The sequence below is a fragment of the Pelophylax lessonae genome (assembly GCF_965119305.1).
Source record: "Pelophylax lessonae genome assembly, chromosome: 4".
NCBI classification, from domain to species: domain Eukaryota; kingdom Metazoa; phylum Chordata; class Amphibia; order Anura; family Ranidae; genus Pelophylax; species Pelophylax lessonae.
In genome coordinates this window covers 201,233,795-201,250,906 of record NC_138771.1, presented here as the reverse complement: position 1 = coordinate 201,250,906, position 17,112 = coordinate 201,233,795, and the positions used below count along the sequence as shown (strand labels likewise).

The 17,112-nt window shown below is 45.5% G+C and overlaps 1 protein-coding gene across 2 annotated transcripts in view; it reads right to left on the bottom strand.

Moving 5' to 3' along the window:
* The window catches only part of CPNE8 (copine 8), a 386,684-nt gene extending 375,152 nt beyond the window's left edge, over positions 1 to 11,532 (bottom strand). For both annotated transcript variants that reach the window (XM_082257084.1, XM_082257085.1), the window contains exon 1: positions 11,299 to 11,532. In XM_082257084.1, the coding sequence (XP_082113210.1) occupies positions 11,299 to 11,426 (128 nt within the window). In that variant the 5' untranslated portion in view covers positions 11,427 to 11,532. The remainder of the gene's footprint in view (positions 1 to 11,298) is intronic.
* Between the last annotated feature and the right edge of the window lie 5,580 nt (positions 11,533 to 17,112).

Sequence of the window (17,112 nt, the reverse complement as noted above, 5' to 3'; positions counted from 1 at the left end):
CCTGTTCCATACTCCCCCTACTCCTCATCTAGCCTTTTAGGGGTACAAACAATAGTAATTGGGGCCTAGTGTGGTTGTGTACGTGTGATATACATACACTTTTTTGGGATCATATTTTCTATTCCGCTATTTAATCAAAAACCTTTGGGGATCAGTTAAATTGGGGGATAGTCTGTGTTGGTACGTGTGAGAGAGATCCACCTTTCCAAGTTGTTGGGGTTCATCTCATACTTCTGAAGGTTTGAGGGTGCTGCCTGTTCCATACTCCCCCTACTCCTAGCCTTTTAGGGGTACAAACAATAGTAATTGGGGCCTAGTGTGGTTGTGTACGTGTGATATACATACACTTTTTTGGGATCATATTTTCTATTCCGCTATTTAATCAAAAACCTCTGGGGATCAGTTAAATTGGGGGATAGTCTGTGTTGGTACGTGTGAGAGAGATCCACCTTTCCAAGTTGTTGGGGTTCATCTCATACTTCTGAAGGTTTGAGGGTGCTGCCTGTTCCATACTCCCCCTACTCCTAGCCTTTTAGGGGTACAAACAATAGTAATTGGGGCCTAGTGTGGTTGTGTACGTGTGATATACATACACTTTTTTGGGATCATATTTTCTATTCCGCTATTTAATCAAAAACCTCTGGGGATCAGTTAAATTGGGGGATAGTCTGTGTTGGTACGTGTGAGAGAGATCCACCTTTCCAAGTTGTTGGGGTTCATCTCATACTTCTGAAGGTTTGAGGGTGCTGCCTGTTCCATACTCCCCCCTACTCCTAGCCTTTTAGGGGTACAAACAATAGTAATTGGGGCCTAGTGTGGTTGTGTACGTGTGATATACATACACTTTTTTGGGATCATATTTTCTATTCCGCTATTTAATCAAAAACCTCTGGGGATCAGTTAAATTGGGGGATAGTCTGTGTTGGTACGTGTGAGAGAGATCCACCTTTCCAAGTTGTTGGGGTTCATCTCATACTTCTGAAGGTTTGAGGGTGCTGCCTGTTCCATACTCCCCCCTACTCCTAGCCTTTTAGGGGTACAAACAATAGTAATTGGGGCCTAGTGTGGTTGTGTACGTGTGATATACATACACTTTTTTGGGATCATATTTTCTATTCCGCTATTTAATCAAAAACCTCTGGGGATCAGTTAAATTGGGGGATAGTCTGTGTTGGTACGTGTGAGAGAGATCCACCTTTCCAAGTTGTTGGGGTTCATCTCATACTTCTGAAGGTTTGAGGGTGCTGCCTGTTCCATACTCCCCCTACTCCTAGCCTTTTAGGGGTACAAACAATAGTAATTGGGGCCTAGTGTGGTTGTGTACGTGTGATATACATACACTTTTTTGGGATCATATTTTCTATTCCGCTATTTAATCAAAAACCTCTGGGGATCAGTTAAATTGGGGGATAGTCTGTGTTGGTACGTGTGAGAGAGATCCACCTTTCCAAGTTGTTGGGGTTCATCTCATACTTCTGAAGGTTTGAGGGTGCTGCCTGTTCCATACTCCCCCCTACTCCTAGCCTTTTAGGGGTACAAACAATAGTAATTGGGGCCTAGTGTGGTTGTGTACGTGTGATATACATACACTTTTTTGGGATCATATTTTCTATTCCGCTATTTAATCAAAAACCTCTGGGGATCAGTTAAATTGGGGGATAGTCTGTGTCGGTACGTGTGAGAGAGATCCACCTTTCCAAGTTGTTGGGGTTCATCTCATACTTCTGAAGGTTTGAGGGTGCTGCCTGTTCCATACCCCCCCTACTCCTCATCTAGCCTTTTAGGGGTACAAACAATAGTAATTGGGGCCTAGTGTGGTTGTGTACGTGCGAGATACATACACTTTTTTTGATCATATTTCCTATTCCGCTATTCAATAAAAACCTTTGGGGATCAATTAAATTGCGGGATAGTCTGTGTCGGTACGTGTGAGATCCACCTTTCCAAGTTTTTGGGGTTCATCTCATACTTCTGAAGCTTTGAGGGTGCTGCCTGTTCCATACTCCTCCTCCTCCTCATCCATCCTTTTAGGTGTACAAACAATAGTAATTGGGGCCTAGTGTGCTTCTGTACGTGTGAGATACATACACATTTTTTGATCATATTTCCTATTCCGCTATTCAATAAAAACCTTTGGGGATCAATTAAATTGCGGAATAGTCTGTGTCGGTACGTGTGAGATCCACCTTTCCAAGTTTTTGGGGTTCATCTCATACTTCTGAAGCTTTGAGGGTGCTGCCTGTTCCATACTCCTCCTCCTCCTCATCCATCCTTTTAGGTGTACAAACAATAGTAATTGGGGCCTAGTGTGTTTCTGTACGTGCGAGATACATACACTTTTTTTGATCATATTTCCTATTCCGCTATTCAATAAAAACCTTTGGGGATCAATTAAATTGCGGGATAGTCTGTGTCGGTACGTGTGAGATCCACCTTTCCAAGTTTTTGGGGTTCATCTCATACTTCTGAAGCTTTGAGGGTGCTGCCTGTTCCATACTCCTCCTCCTCCTCATCCATCCTTTTAGGTGTACAAACAATAGTAATTGGGGCCTAGTGTGCTTCTGTACGTGTGAGATACATACACATTTTTTGATCATATTTCCTATTCCGCTATTCAATAAAAACCTTTGGGGATCAATTAAATTGCGGGATAGTCTGTGTCGGTACGTGTGAGATCCACCTTTCCAAGTTTTTGGGGTTCATCTCATACTTCTGAAGCTTTGAGGGTGCTGCCTGTTCCATACTCCTCCTCCTCCTCATCCATCCTTTTAGGTGTACAAACAATAGTAATTGGGGCCTAGTGTGCTTCTGTACGTGTGAGATACATACACATTTTTTGATCATATTTCCTATTCCGCTATTCAATAAAAACCTTTGGGGATCAATTAAATTGCGGGATAGTCTGTGTCGGTACGTGTGAGATCCACCTTTCCAAGTTTTTGGGGTTCATCTCATACTTCTGAAGCTTTGAGGGTGCTGCCTGTTCCATACTCCTCCTCCTCCTCATCCATCCTTTTAGGTGTACAAACAATAGTAATTGGGGCCTAGTGTGCTTCTGTACGTGTGAGATACATACACATTTTTTGATCATATTTCCTATTCCGCTATTCAATAAAAACCTTTGGGGATCAATTAAATTGCGGAATAGTCTGTGTCGGTACGTGTGAGATCCACCTTTCCAAGTTTTTGGGGTTCATCTCATACTTCTGAAGCTTTGAGGGTGCTGCCTGTTCCATACTCCTCCTCCTCCTCATCCATCCTTTTAGGTGTACAAACAATAGTAATTGGGGCCTAGTGTGTTTCTGTACGTGTGAGATACATACACTTTTTTTGATCATATTTCCTATTCCGCTATTCAATAAAAACCTTTGGGGATCAATTGAATTGCGGGATAGTCTGTGTCGGTACGTGTGAGAGAGATCCACCTTTCCAAGTTGTTGGGGTTCATCTCATACTTCTGAAGGTTTGAGGGTGCTGCCTGTTCCATACCCCCCCTACTCCTCATCTAGCCTTTTAGGGGTACAAACAATAGTAATTGGGGCCTAGTGTGGTTGTGTACGTGCGAGATACATACACTTTTTTTGATCATATTTCCTATTCCGCTATTCAATAAAAACCTTTGAGGATCAATTGAATTGCGGGATAGTCTGTGTCGGTACGTGTGAGAGAGATCCACCTTTCCAAGTTGTTGGGGTTCATCTCATACTTCTGAAGGTTTGAGGGTGCTGCCTGTTCCATACTCCCCCCTACTCCTCATCTAGCCTTTTAGGGGTACAAACAATAGTAATTGGGGCCTAGTGTGGTTGTGTACGTGTGATATACATACACTTTTTTTGGATCATATTTTCTATTCCGCTATTCAATAAAAACCTTTCTAGGGCAAGATCTTAAATTACAGAAATATGAGGAGACCGTCAAATAAGGGCCGTGGCCTGGGTCGTGGTGCTGCTGGTAGAGCTCCTGTTGCAAGGAGAGGACATGGTCGATCTGTGCCAGCTACACGCACAAGTGAAACACCTTCCTCAAGTGTGAGTAGGCGACAGAACCTGCATCAGTATTTGGTAGGGCATCAAACGCCCCTAGAAGTGATGAGGCCAGAACAAGTTGAGGCGATAGTAGATTGGTTTGCTGCTGACAGTGCCTCCAGTTCCTTCACATTGTCTCCCACCCAGTCTACTGCAGAAAGGTCAGAGTTGGCACCTGCAGCCAATGTCCAACCGTCTTTCACCTCACCCCCTTGCAAATCAGGCCAGCAGTCTGAGCCCCAAGCCATACAGCAGTCTCTTATTCTTTTTGAGGACTCTGTCAGCAGGGTTTCCCAGGGCCATCCACCTAGCCCTGCCCCAGAAGTGGAAGAGATTGAGTGCAGCGATGCCCAACCACTTATTCCTCAAGATGAGTACATGCAAGGATCATCGCAGCACGTCTCCGATGATGACGAAACGCAGGTGCCAACTGCTGCGGCGTTCAGCATTGTGGAGACCGACAAGGAGGGCAGGGGTGAAGACTGGGTGGAAGATGATGTGGAGGACGATGAGGTCCTCGACCCCACATGGAATGAACGTCATGCAGGTGAACTGAGTAGTTTGGAGGAAGATGCGGTGGTCGCACAGAGCCACCAGCACAGCAGAAGAGGGAGCAGGGTGCAGAAGCGGAGCGGCCGTGCCCTAGACACTACGCCCGCTACTGCCCAACGCAGCAAGGGAACGAGCGCACCAAAGTCAGCTCAAAGGAGTTCTCTAGCGTGGAAGTTCTTTAGAAAATGTGCTGATGACAGGACACGAGTGGTTTGCACCATGTGCAATCAGAGCTTGAAGCGAGGCATGAACCTTCTCAACCTGAGCACAACCTGCATGATCAGGCATCTAAGTGCAAAGCACGAGCTGCAGTGGAGTACACACCTTCAAAACCAAGAAACGTCTCTGGCTCATCCTGCTTCCTCTTCTGCTGCAGTCTCGGCCGCTCCAGCCACATCTGTAGTGATACCGGCACCTGCCACCCCGCAAACAGACGATCTGTCAGCAACACCACCACCTGGGTCACCAACAACCATCTCCACAATGTCCCGTGGAAGCGTTCAGCTTTCCATCTCCCAAACACTTGAGAGGAAGAGGAAGTACCCCCCTACCCACCCGCGATCCCTGGCCCTGAATGCCAGCATTTCAAAATTATTGGCCTTTGAAATGCTGTCATTCCGTCTGGTGGAGACGCACAGTTTTAAAAACCTTATGTCGGTGGCTGTCCCACAGTACGTCGTGCCCAGCCGCCACTACTTTTCCAGGCAAGCCATCCCTTCCCTGCACAACCAAGTGGGGGAAAAAATCAGGTGTGCACTGCGCAACGCCATCTGTGCCAAGGTCCACCTAACTACGGATACGTGGACCAGTAAGCACGGTCAGGGGCGTTATATCTCCCTAACGGCACACTGGGTAAATGCAGTGGCGGATGGGCCTGAGGCGGATAGCAATTTGGCGCATGTCCTTCCACCACCGAGGATTGCAGGGCGCTTCAGTTTGCCTCCTGTTCCTAACTCCTCCTACTCCGCTTCCTCATCCTCTACCGCCTCCTCATCCGGACAGCGTAACACCTTCACCACCAACTTCAGCACGGCCAGGGGTAAACGACAGCAGGCAGTTTTACAACTTGCCTGTTTGGGGGACAAACCACACACCGCGCAGGAGTTGTGGAGGAGCATGGAACAGCAGACAAATGAGTGGTTGCTGCCAGCGAGCCTCAAGCCCGGCCTGGTGGTGTGCGATAACGGGCGAAATCTCATAGCAGCTCTGGGCCTAGCCGGTTTGACGCACATCCCTTGCCTGGCGCATGTGCTGAATTTGGTGGTGCAGAGGTTCCTTAAAAACTACCCCGATATGTCAGAGCTGCTGCAGAAAGTGCGGGCCGTTTGTGCGCACTTTCGGCGTTCTCACCCTGCTGCTGCTCGCCTGGCAGCGCTGCAGCGTAACTTCGGCCTTCCCGCTCACCGCCTCATATGTGACGTGCCCACAAGGTGGAACTCCACCTTGCACATGCTGGAAAGACTGTGCGAGCAGCAGCAGGCCATAGTGGAGTTTCAGCTGCAGCACGCACACGTGAGTCGCTCTGCGGAACAGCACCACTTCACCACCAATAACTGGGCCTCCATGCGAGACCTGTGTGCCTTGTTGCGCTGTTTTGAGTACTCCACCAACATGGCCAGTGGCAATGACGCCGTTCTCAGCTTAACTATCCCACTTCTATGCCTCCTTGAAAAAACAATTCGGGCGATGATGGAAGAGGATGTGGCACAGGATGAGGAGGAGGAGGAGGATGAAGAGGTAACATTTCCAAGGCTTTCAGGGCAGTCATTCGCAAGGGGCTCCGAGGGTGGGTTCCTGCACACGCAAACGCCAGGGACGCAATTGTCCAGCAGGGGCACAGTTCTGGAGGATGAGGAGGATGAGGAGGAGGAGGAGCTGGAGGAGGAGATGGAACCATGTTCACAGCAGGGTGGCACCCAGGCCAGCTCATGGCCATCACTGGTGCGTGGCTGGGGGGATACAGAGGACACGGACCATACACCTCCCACAGAGGACAGCCTTTCGTCGCCTCTGGGCAGCCTGGCACACATGAGCGATTACATGCTGCAGTGTCTCCACAACGACCGCCGAGTTGCCCACATTCTAACTTGTGCTGATTACTGGGTGGCCACGCTGCTGGATCCCCGTTACAAGGACAACGTACCGTCCTTAATTCACTCACTGGAGCGCGATCGCAAGATGCGCGAGTACAAGCGCACGCTGGTAGACGCCATGCTGCTGGCATTCCCATCTGACAGCGGGGCCACAGTGGAAGCACAAGGCAGAGGAGGAGGAGGAGGAGGTCGCCAACGCAACCAGGGCACCGCCAGCACCTCAGAAGGCAGGGTTAGCATGGCCGAAATGTGGAAAAGCTTTGTCAGCACGCCACAACAAACAGCAGCACCAGCAGCTCAGATGGAACGTCTTAGCAGGAGGCAGCATTTTACCAACATGGTGGAGCAGTATGTGTGCACACGCCTACATGTAGTGAATGACGGGTCTGCCCCCTTCAACTTCTGGGTCTCCAAATTGGGCACATGGCCTGAGCTTGCCCTTTACGCCTTGGAGGTGCTGGCGTGCCCTGCAGCCAGTGTATTATCTGAACGGGTATTTAGCACGGCTGGGGGCGTTATAACAGACAAGCGCAGCCGCCTGTCCAGAGACAATGTGGACAAGCTCACGTTCATTAAAATGAACCAGGCATGGATCCCACGGGACTTTTCCGTACCTTATGCAGAATAGCAATGGATACCGACCTTACCCACCCATTGTTCCATTTTTGCTCTTTCTCACTCTTTTGGGGTGTACCCTCATTTAAAATTTGTGAAAAGAAGCAGTGTTGGCTACCTCGTCCTCCTCCTCAGGGCCAGATTAATGTAGGGTCTATTGGAGCTGCAGCTCCAGGCCCCTACCTTTTATATAGGCCCCGGGTTGGCCATATTCACTGTTACCGCTCTTCTGTCACTTGTAAACACAGAAGTCTGGCTTCTATGCTCGCTTCCCCAGGCAGCACCCTCAGAACCTCCCCACACAGCGTGAAGGCCGGACAAGGAGGGACAGTTGGCGATGCATGGATGTGTTTATGGGCTTCAGAGACAGCATCCCATGTTGAATTAGGCATGCATGGCTGCACCCTTCCTCCTCTGGGTGCATGGCAAGGCACGGCCCTAAGGCCCTTCAAAATCCTCAGCACCAAGCCCATGATGCTGTTAATCCGGCCCTGGTCCTCCTCCACCGCCGCTTCCACCTACACCGCCCATAGGTGTGCGCAGCCTATTGCATTAAGGTGTGCACCCCAAAGTTGAAATACACATGCATGTGTTTGCCAGCAGGGAGAGTAATGTATCGGGGCCATGTACCTGTAGGCAAGGAGAAATAGAGCAGAGCAGGTCCCAGGGAGATCTTTCCCATCTCCTCACTGGCAATGCTATGTGCCCTAGGTGATTAGGGTGTGCCCAGGCACACCCAGCACACCCTGTGCGCACGCCTATGTCACCGCCACATCCACCACCACCTCAACCTCCCTCCTACTCCATATGGGCCTCGTCCTTCAGAGATGAAGAAGAACATTGTTTTATTTTTCTGTTTTTTTTTGTTGTTTTAAGTTATTTCCCTATCCACATTTGTTTGCAGAGCACTTGCCATGCTCTTAATTACGTTTTGCTGCCATTTGCAGCACTCTAGCCCTTTCCTTTGGTGTTTTAGAGCCATTTTAGTGCCTTAAAGTTCGGGTCCCCATTGACTTCAATGGGGTTCGGTGTCCGGGAAAAGTTCGGTAAAAGTCCGGGACACGGACCCGGACTTTTTTTTAAAGTTCGGCCGAACCCGTCGAACACGGACATCTAGGTGTCCGCTCAACCCTACTGATGTCTAATCTGGGTTGCATCACATCTATTTAGATTAGTAAAGCCAATGTATGAAAAATGGTTGCAACATTATTTCAGTGGTTACTTATATTCCCATAACCTCCCAAATGAATACTTACATAAAACATGTCCTTATTTACCATATCAACTGAAAATAGAAAAAGATTCACTTTAATATTGCCTTGGATGTTTAAAAAAAAAAACAACAAAACAAAAAAAACAACAATTCCACATCAACGTACTAGCAACCAGTATGAATGGCGCTATAGAGGAGGAAACACACACACACACACACACACACACACTTTTGCCTAGCCTGCCCCAGATCAATCAAACTAAAATGACCTCCTAACTGGTATGAATTGCTGCCCATATGAACTTTTCCACTTTGTTGGGAGGTAAAAAAAATCTGGTGGCATTTGCATGACATCCTGAATCTAATCCCAGGTTGACTTACACAGCACATCACCTTTTTGTTTTTTTAATCCTACAGTGTATTGTATTACAGGATTTCAACTGTTTCCACAATTATGCAATAGAAGAACGCCAAAAAGAAATTGGTTCCTGATAACATAAAGTTAATAATTCTCGGAAGCAGGAAGTATATTGGGAGGGACAAGTGATTGGCACAGACAGCTGAGTGCAGCTTGTTGACATGGCATCTCGTGAGTCACAGCTATCATCACATTATTATATTCCAAAGTTAAAATTACAAAATCAAACCTTTAAGCTTTTTATATCTGGCTAGGAGGAGATTCATGCAGATAGAAAAATATTGATCATTTACAGCAAGCATAGGGTTCAAAGGGAAACAACTAAACAAACAACTAACAAAATCATACAAGCCAGGTTATGCATTGGTAGCTAATCAATCAGCTAACAATACCAAGCACTTCCATGAAGATAAATAAAAAGACAACAAAAAAACATCATCTGTACTATATGTCAACCTATAGAAACTAATGATTGAAAGCCTTCATTGAGGATCTCTTCTCCTCTTTTGACAGTTTATAAGTTATTTCATTACAAACATATATTACAGGTATAGGGTACTATACAGTGATTACAACCTTCATCGAGGATATATTCTTGCTTTTTCTGCCATTTATCAGCTCTATCTTACAGGTATAGAGTTCTATACAGTGCTCCTAACCTACAGTGGAGGACCTACTCTTCTCTTTTAGCAGTGTAAAAGCTATTTTCACTAGAAATATATCCTACAGGTATAGTGTACTATACCTTAATTACAACCTTTACTTGGGATCTATTCTGGGCTTTTAGCAGTGCACAAGTTATTTTTATTAGAAATATATCTTATAGTTATAGTGTATTGCGTAGTGATTTTTCTCCTGTAGCTGTTTATTTGCTATTTTTATTAAAAATATATCTTATAGTTACAGCATAATAGGGATTAAAAACCTTAATTGAGGTTCTTTTTTTATCCTGTAGCTGTTTATATGCTTTTTGATTATAGATATATCTTATAGCTATAGCATAATAGTGATTAAACTCCTTAAATTGAGGATTTTTTTTCTCCTTTAGCTGTTTATATGCTATTTTATATAAAATATGTCGTATAGCTATAGCGTAATAGTGATTAAACTCCTTAAATTGAAGATTTTGTTTCTGCTTTAGCTGTTTATATGCTATTTTATTATAAATATATCTTATAGCTATAGCATAATAGTGATTAAACTCCTTAAATTGAGGATTTTTTTTCTCCTGTAGCTGTTTATATGCTTTTTTATTATAAATATATCTTATAGCTATAGCATAATAGTGATTAAACTCCTTAAATTGAGGATTTTTTTTCTCCTTTAGCTGTTTATATGCTTTTTTATATAATTATATCTTATTGCTATAGCGTAATAGTGATTAAACTCCTTAAACTGACTGTTTTTTTTTTTTCTCCTGTAGCTGTTTATATGCTATTTTTAGTATAATGACATCTTATAGCTATAGCATAATAGTGGTTAAACTCCTTAAATTGAGGATCTTTTTTTCTCCTGTTGCAGTTTATATGCTATTTTAACATAAATTTATGGTATAGGTATAGTGTACTATATAGTGCTTACGACAACCCTTCGTTAGGGATCTATTCTTCTCAGTTTATACGCTTTTTGTTTTATTATGCATATATCTTCTAAGTACATAGTATACTATACAGTCATTTGAACCCTATCAAAGATTTAATCTTCTTTTAGCAGTATATAAACTAATTTTATTGGAAATAGGTATAGTGTACCATACAGTGATTATAACCTTCATCAAGGATTTATTCTTCTCTTTTGGCACTTTTTTTAATACATCTTTTAGTTACATTGCAACACACAGTGAATAAAAACCTTCATCAAAAGATCTAGTCTCCTCCTCCTCGTTTACAAACTATCTCTACTAGCTATAGTATACAGTTGAGTAGTTGTGAAATACTTCCGTCTTCTTTGTTGTTACATTATATAAAGAAATGATCCACACACCATAGATGGCATCACAGGACAATGACATGCACATTTCTAATGCATCAGATGTTGGCTTGAAAAGTGAAAGCTTTCAGATGAAGTGCCTAAACATTATGCATAGGAAGACACTGGCTGTCATCCAATCTGGAGAAGCCTGTATATAGGGAGTGCAGCCAGGACATAATTGCTGATCGCAATGTTTACATGTCAGACTGGAAGTGACTTCTTTCCTAATTGTGGGACACTTTTAGCCCATACTAGAACACGTCCCATGTAACAATGTATCTAGATGAGCAGCCCAAGTCACAAGTACAATCTTTGCACAGATCACACACAATCTACTCATAATCCTAACAGCCCCGATCACACAAACTTCCCAGGCAGCACAGGAAAGTTCCTGAGACATGGGATCCTCACCTGCAAGAGATTGTTAACTCCACTTTGGTGGCTGGGATGCTAGCGCTGAACGGGTTAAAGTCCCCTAGAGAAGCCGTACTCCTGTAGCCGAAATCCATCTCGTAGCCCAGTTTATCCGGTCCGAACATGGGGGCGGCGGAGGGGGTTTGGAAGATCCTTAAGGCGAGCAGATGAGAGGAAGAAGCAGCAGCGATCTCCGGCGAGCACACTGCTCTGACAGCGAGCGAGAGAGGAGGATGCAGCATGCAGTGACAGCACATGGGAGGGGGGAGGAGGAAGGGGCGGGGCCAGAGCTCACACTGTCAGCCTGGATCTTCCACATCTGGAAACCCCCGATTACTGACAGTCCAACCCTATACTTGGCCAGGGATCGCTTCGCTCCAGATGCGTGTCCTGCCTGGCTGATAATCAGGACACAGCAGCTGAAGACATGTACACCAATTCCAGGTACAAAGAGTGACCCCCCTCCATGACTGCAAAGGTTAACTGCTAGTTAAAATGTAAAATCATATATCCATTTCCACATTACATTCCAATCATTTTTAAGTTAGAATAGAAATTTAGGCAAAACTTTTTTTTTTTCATTTGGGATAGAACAAGGGAGGTTTGTAAACCCAGTCCAGGCACATGCAGAGGGGGGCGGAGGGTGCTTGGGCACCTGCCCCTTGATGCCCAAAGGGCCCTTATGTCAAGGCAAACATCCCAAGTCTTCCGCGAGGTGTGGGAACCTCTTACATTTGGGCAAGTGCCCTGCGATGTCCAGGGCACCCGGCTGTCAGCGTATCCCAGAGTCAGAACAGATGCAATGCTCCCTGTATAGTTCCGGCTCCGTCCTGTCACAGGTGGAGTGATATCAAATGCACTCCTGTGAGAGGAGAGATACAGGAAGCATCGGCTCTGCATGCTTCTTACAGCGCCACTCCTCATACTCCGACGTTGATGAGTCTCATAGGAACCAGCATTTCCCACCTGCAGTACCAGCCAGCAATACCCACCAGCAGTACACACCATCAGTACCCACCAGCAGTACCCGCCATCAGTACCCACCAGCAGTATCCACCAGCAGTACCAGCCAGCAGTACCAACCAGCAATACTCGTCAGCAGCACCCACCAGCAGTACCAGCCAGCAGCACCAGCCAACAGTGCCCACCAGCAGTACCCGCCAGCAGCACCAGCCAACAGTGCCCACCAGCAGTACCCGCCATCAGTACCAGCAAGCAGTACCATCCAGCAGTACCCACCAGAAGTATCAGCCAGCAGTACCAGCCAGCAGTACCAGCCAACAGTACCCACCAGCAGTACCAGCCAGCAGTACCCGCCAACAGTACCCACCAGCAGTACCAGCCAGCAGTACCCATCAGTAGTACCCGCCAGCAGCACCAGCCAGCAGTACCAGCCAATAGTACCCACCAGCAGTTCCCGCCAGCAGTACCAGCCAGCAGTACCCACCAGCAGTACCAGCCAGCAGTACCAGCCAGCAGTACCCATCAGCAGTACCTTCTTTATTATTCTGTATAACAAAAGAAAAAGTCTTCAGGTTGGCACAACTTAAGACACAAAATATTTGTTACCTTTTAAACTTAAAATAGTACTTTCTGTTCTGTTTCTTTTTCAAAGCTGCATCACAGCATTTTTTTGCCCTATCAATACAGAATCATCTGTATCGATACGCGTATCAGGAAGGAATGCGTCTCGATACATTGCTGTATTGCTGGATAAGGGTGGAGATAACAGGAGACAGCAGAGATCCATGAGTATTCATCAAGAGATGAGAAATGTGTCGGTGTTCTATCAGAATACTGCTACCCACGGAAGGGACATTGTGAACAAGATTGCTTATTGCACATGAGCTAAGGCGGCAGCGGACATCTTCTTACACCCAAGCAAGTCTTCAATTTCACACTTATTTTAGCAGTTAACTCACCTTATATACTGAAATGGGAGCCTGCGTACCTGGCATTGTACTTTCCCTTTGTCCCAGCTGCATGTGTATCTGTCTGCATTGCGTGCACCGCTGAGTGCCGCTAAATGTGAGTACCTTTTACTATATCTAATAAAGATATTGGTATTCAGACAGAGAGCACTATATATGTCCCCTTTGTTTTATATATACACCGATTTCTGAGTCTGATTGGAGTTCATCCATCCCCACCTGAGTGATCTATGTTGGGCTGTCCGAGAGAGCTAGGAGAGGATAATCCCCAGGCTGCTACAGCTGATATATGCGATCTTTGACCCTTTATGGGTCTGTGGCTGAGGTGAGAGACCAATCTAGCCAGTGGTGGGATATATGCACAGCGGTGTTTGTGAAGAAATTTTTATGATTTTCTTACCATCTTTGTTTTTTTACTACCATGTTGGAAGTTTCTTCTTTTCACCTTTATTTGGACACTTATGGACTTTATTTTAGACTCTTTTGATATTTATTACACCATCAATATCACCTGTTTATATATTGATTAAGTATTTCTATCGCAGCACTTTTATAGGTATTTATATACTGAAATAGACTATTTCACTCACAACTGATTGAAATAGTCTATTACACAATATAATCACTTTGGCTCTAAGCAGTGCGGGGTACTAAGATGGTCGCTGCCATCTTCTGCCTGTAGGCTTGCCACTGTATTTACTATAATACTAATAATACTATATTAATAAAAATCTAATACTGTATTTTAGTATATAAGGTGAGTGTACTGCTAAATTATGTGTGAAATTGAAGACTTGCCTAGGTGTAAGAAGATGTCCACTGCTGCCTTCATGTTCTGCCAGACTAGAAAACCTATTGGAACGCATGGTGGCCATTTTGGAATGCATGGCGCATGCGCAGTAAGCAATTTCTCCTCAGAACTTCACTTCTGTTACATTTTCTGATGGGTAGCGGTATTCTGGCAGCACACTGGCAAGCAGTAGTGTGAGTGTGTCTGTCTGTCTGTATATACAGTATGTGTGTTTGTCTGTATGTCTGTGTAAATCCAGGAATTGAACAGGCAGCAGCTTTAGCTGTCCACAGTTAAAATGGCTGCAGCCAGACTTAGTGGATGGAGATTTCTGCATGGTATTTTGCAAGTACAGAATCACAGAATATAGTATATAAAATAATATGCAAAGTGGTTGGAGGGAAGCTTCAGAATAGCAAACATGTTTTTACTACAAATTATGTGAGCAGACTGCAGTTCCTCTTTAAGGGAATTCCTTGGGGACTCCCAGGTCACCAGAACTAGTGTCCCCATTGGACAATTTCCCCTCTATTACTTTTCTGGAGGCAACCCAACAGTCTTCTTTCTTTTACTTTCAATGATAATGGTAAACAGGAGACATAGAGAAGGTGAATCTCCCTTAAAGCAGAGCTCCACCCAAAAGCTGAAACTCCGCTTGATTGCTCCCCCTCCTCGATAAGATCACTGCAATCATTGTATGGTGATCTACAAAATTTCCAGCATCTCCTCCTTCCCCCCTGCTGCCTTCTGGGAGACACACAGGTCCCAGAAGACAGTGGGACCATTCAGAAAAAGCAGCGCAAATTGCATATGCGCAGTAGGAAACAGGCTGTGAAGCCGCAAGGGTGGAGTGAAGATGCCAGCGCCTGCACCCGGAGCCAGTGAGCGGATCAGCTCGGGGTGCCGACATTGTGGGCTCCCTGGACAGGTATGTGTCCTTATATTAAAAGTCAGCAGCTACAGTATTTGTAACTGTTGACTTTAAATTTTTATTTTTTTGTTTTTACAGGCTGGAACTCCTCTTAAATGGGGCACAGACAGCAATAAAACCTGCCAGGTGCTCGAATCCCCCTTTACTCTATCCAAAACTTAAAGTGATGCTAAAGTCTCATTTCTTTTGTTTAACCACTTTAGGACCGCGCGCGGTAATACTACTGCGGCAGTGTGGCACGATACCGTCCAGCCACGTAGTATTACGTCATGCGCGATCGCGGCTCCAGAGCGGCTCCTTGGGTCCCGATACCGATCACATTCGGTAGGGAACCGATCAATCACCAGATACTGACCAATGATTTTTGGTCAGTGTCTGGCGATCGGTCCCCACCAATGACAATCTGTCCCCTGTCTGTGTAATGTAAACACAGACAGGGGAAGTGATGTCACTGTCCCTCCTGGAGTCCTTTCGGTTCCAGGAGAGAGACAGAGACACACCAAAAACGTGAGTTCCACCAACACTACACTGACACACCTCACATAGGCACATTTAACCCCTTCATCACCTCTGATCACCCCCTGATCACCCCCAAACCCCTCACAGTGAACACTATATACAGTGGTATACAGATATTTTACTGATCACTGTATAAGTGTCACTTGTGAGCGTAGTTTGCGCCTGCGTTAGGCCCAAATAGGGTTAGGGTACCCGCCACCTATCCCCTAATAAAGTTTTAACCCCTTGATCAGCCCCAGTTAACCCCTTCACTACCTATTACTCTGTGCACTAAATACAGTATATAGGTAAATACTGATCACTGTATTTAGTGTCACTAGTGACCCTAATTTGCGCTTGCGCTAAGCCCAAATAGGTTTAGGCCACCCGCCATCTATCCCCTATAAAGGTTTAACCCCTTGATCTTCCCCAGTTAACCCCTTCACTCCATATAAAACAGTGCACTAATATATACAGTATATCAGATAACTACTGATCACTGTATTTAGTGTCACTTGTGACCCTAATTTGCGCTTGCGCTAAGCCCAAATAGGTTTAGGCCACCCGCCATCTATCCCCTATAAAGGTTTAACCCCTTGATCTTCCCCAGTTAACCCCTTCACTCTCTATAACACAGTGCACTAATATATACAGTAAATCAGATAACTACTGATCACTGTATTTAGTGTCACTTGTGACCCTAATTTGCGCTTGCGCTAGGCCCGAATAGGTTTAGGCCACCCGCCATCTATCCTCTATAAAGGTTTAACCCCTTGATCTCCCCCAGTTTAACCCCTTCACTTCCCTGTCACAGTGTTCACTATATACAGTGATTACCGATCACTGTATTAGCGTCACAGGTGACACAACTTAGGCTAGGTAGTTAGCGTCAGGGTCCCACTACACCACCGTTACTTAGCGTCAGTTAGAGTCAAGTACACTAACACACACACACCACCGTTACTAGTATAGTGTTTGAACAGATCAATATCTGATCTGATCAGAACTATACTAGCGTCCTCATAATTTAGTGTTCCCCAAACGCAGTGTTTGCACAATCAGCACTGATTCCTGCTAGCACCTGCGTTTAGCCCCCTTGCCCAGACTACCTTACCCAGGCAAGTGTAGTAATCAATAGATTACTGACACTTCCAAAAAACACATCACACAAAACCGCTGCGTTAGCAGAGTCAGGCCTGATCTCTGTTAGCACTAGCAGTTTTTCTTTGTAGCGACCAAATAGTCCTCGACAACCAGGTGCTTTTATTACCTAGTAGTCGCACTACTGTACCGGTAAATTTAGTTACTAAAATGACAAAACGTTGGTACAGTGGTGAAGAGGTCTACGAAATGCTGACCACGGCACGTGAGAGCGATGGGGAAGCCTCACTGTCAGAATCAGGGTCAGTATACGAACCAGATGACAGCAGCGGCTCCCTGACAGATAGCTCCGACAGAGGGGTCCCTGCTAGGGTCAGGCGTACCCGACCCCATTCTGGAGTTAAGGTGTTATACCTGAAGGGTTTCACATGTACTGTCACTTTAAGGCTGGCTCCACCCAGGAGTGATGACAAGGGTCAAGGGGCAGAGTGGCCATCTTTAGACACATGTAGAGATGTATGATATGCAGAGCTGTCCTGTAATGCTGTACAGTGAGTCCT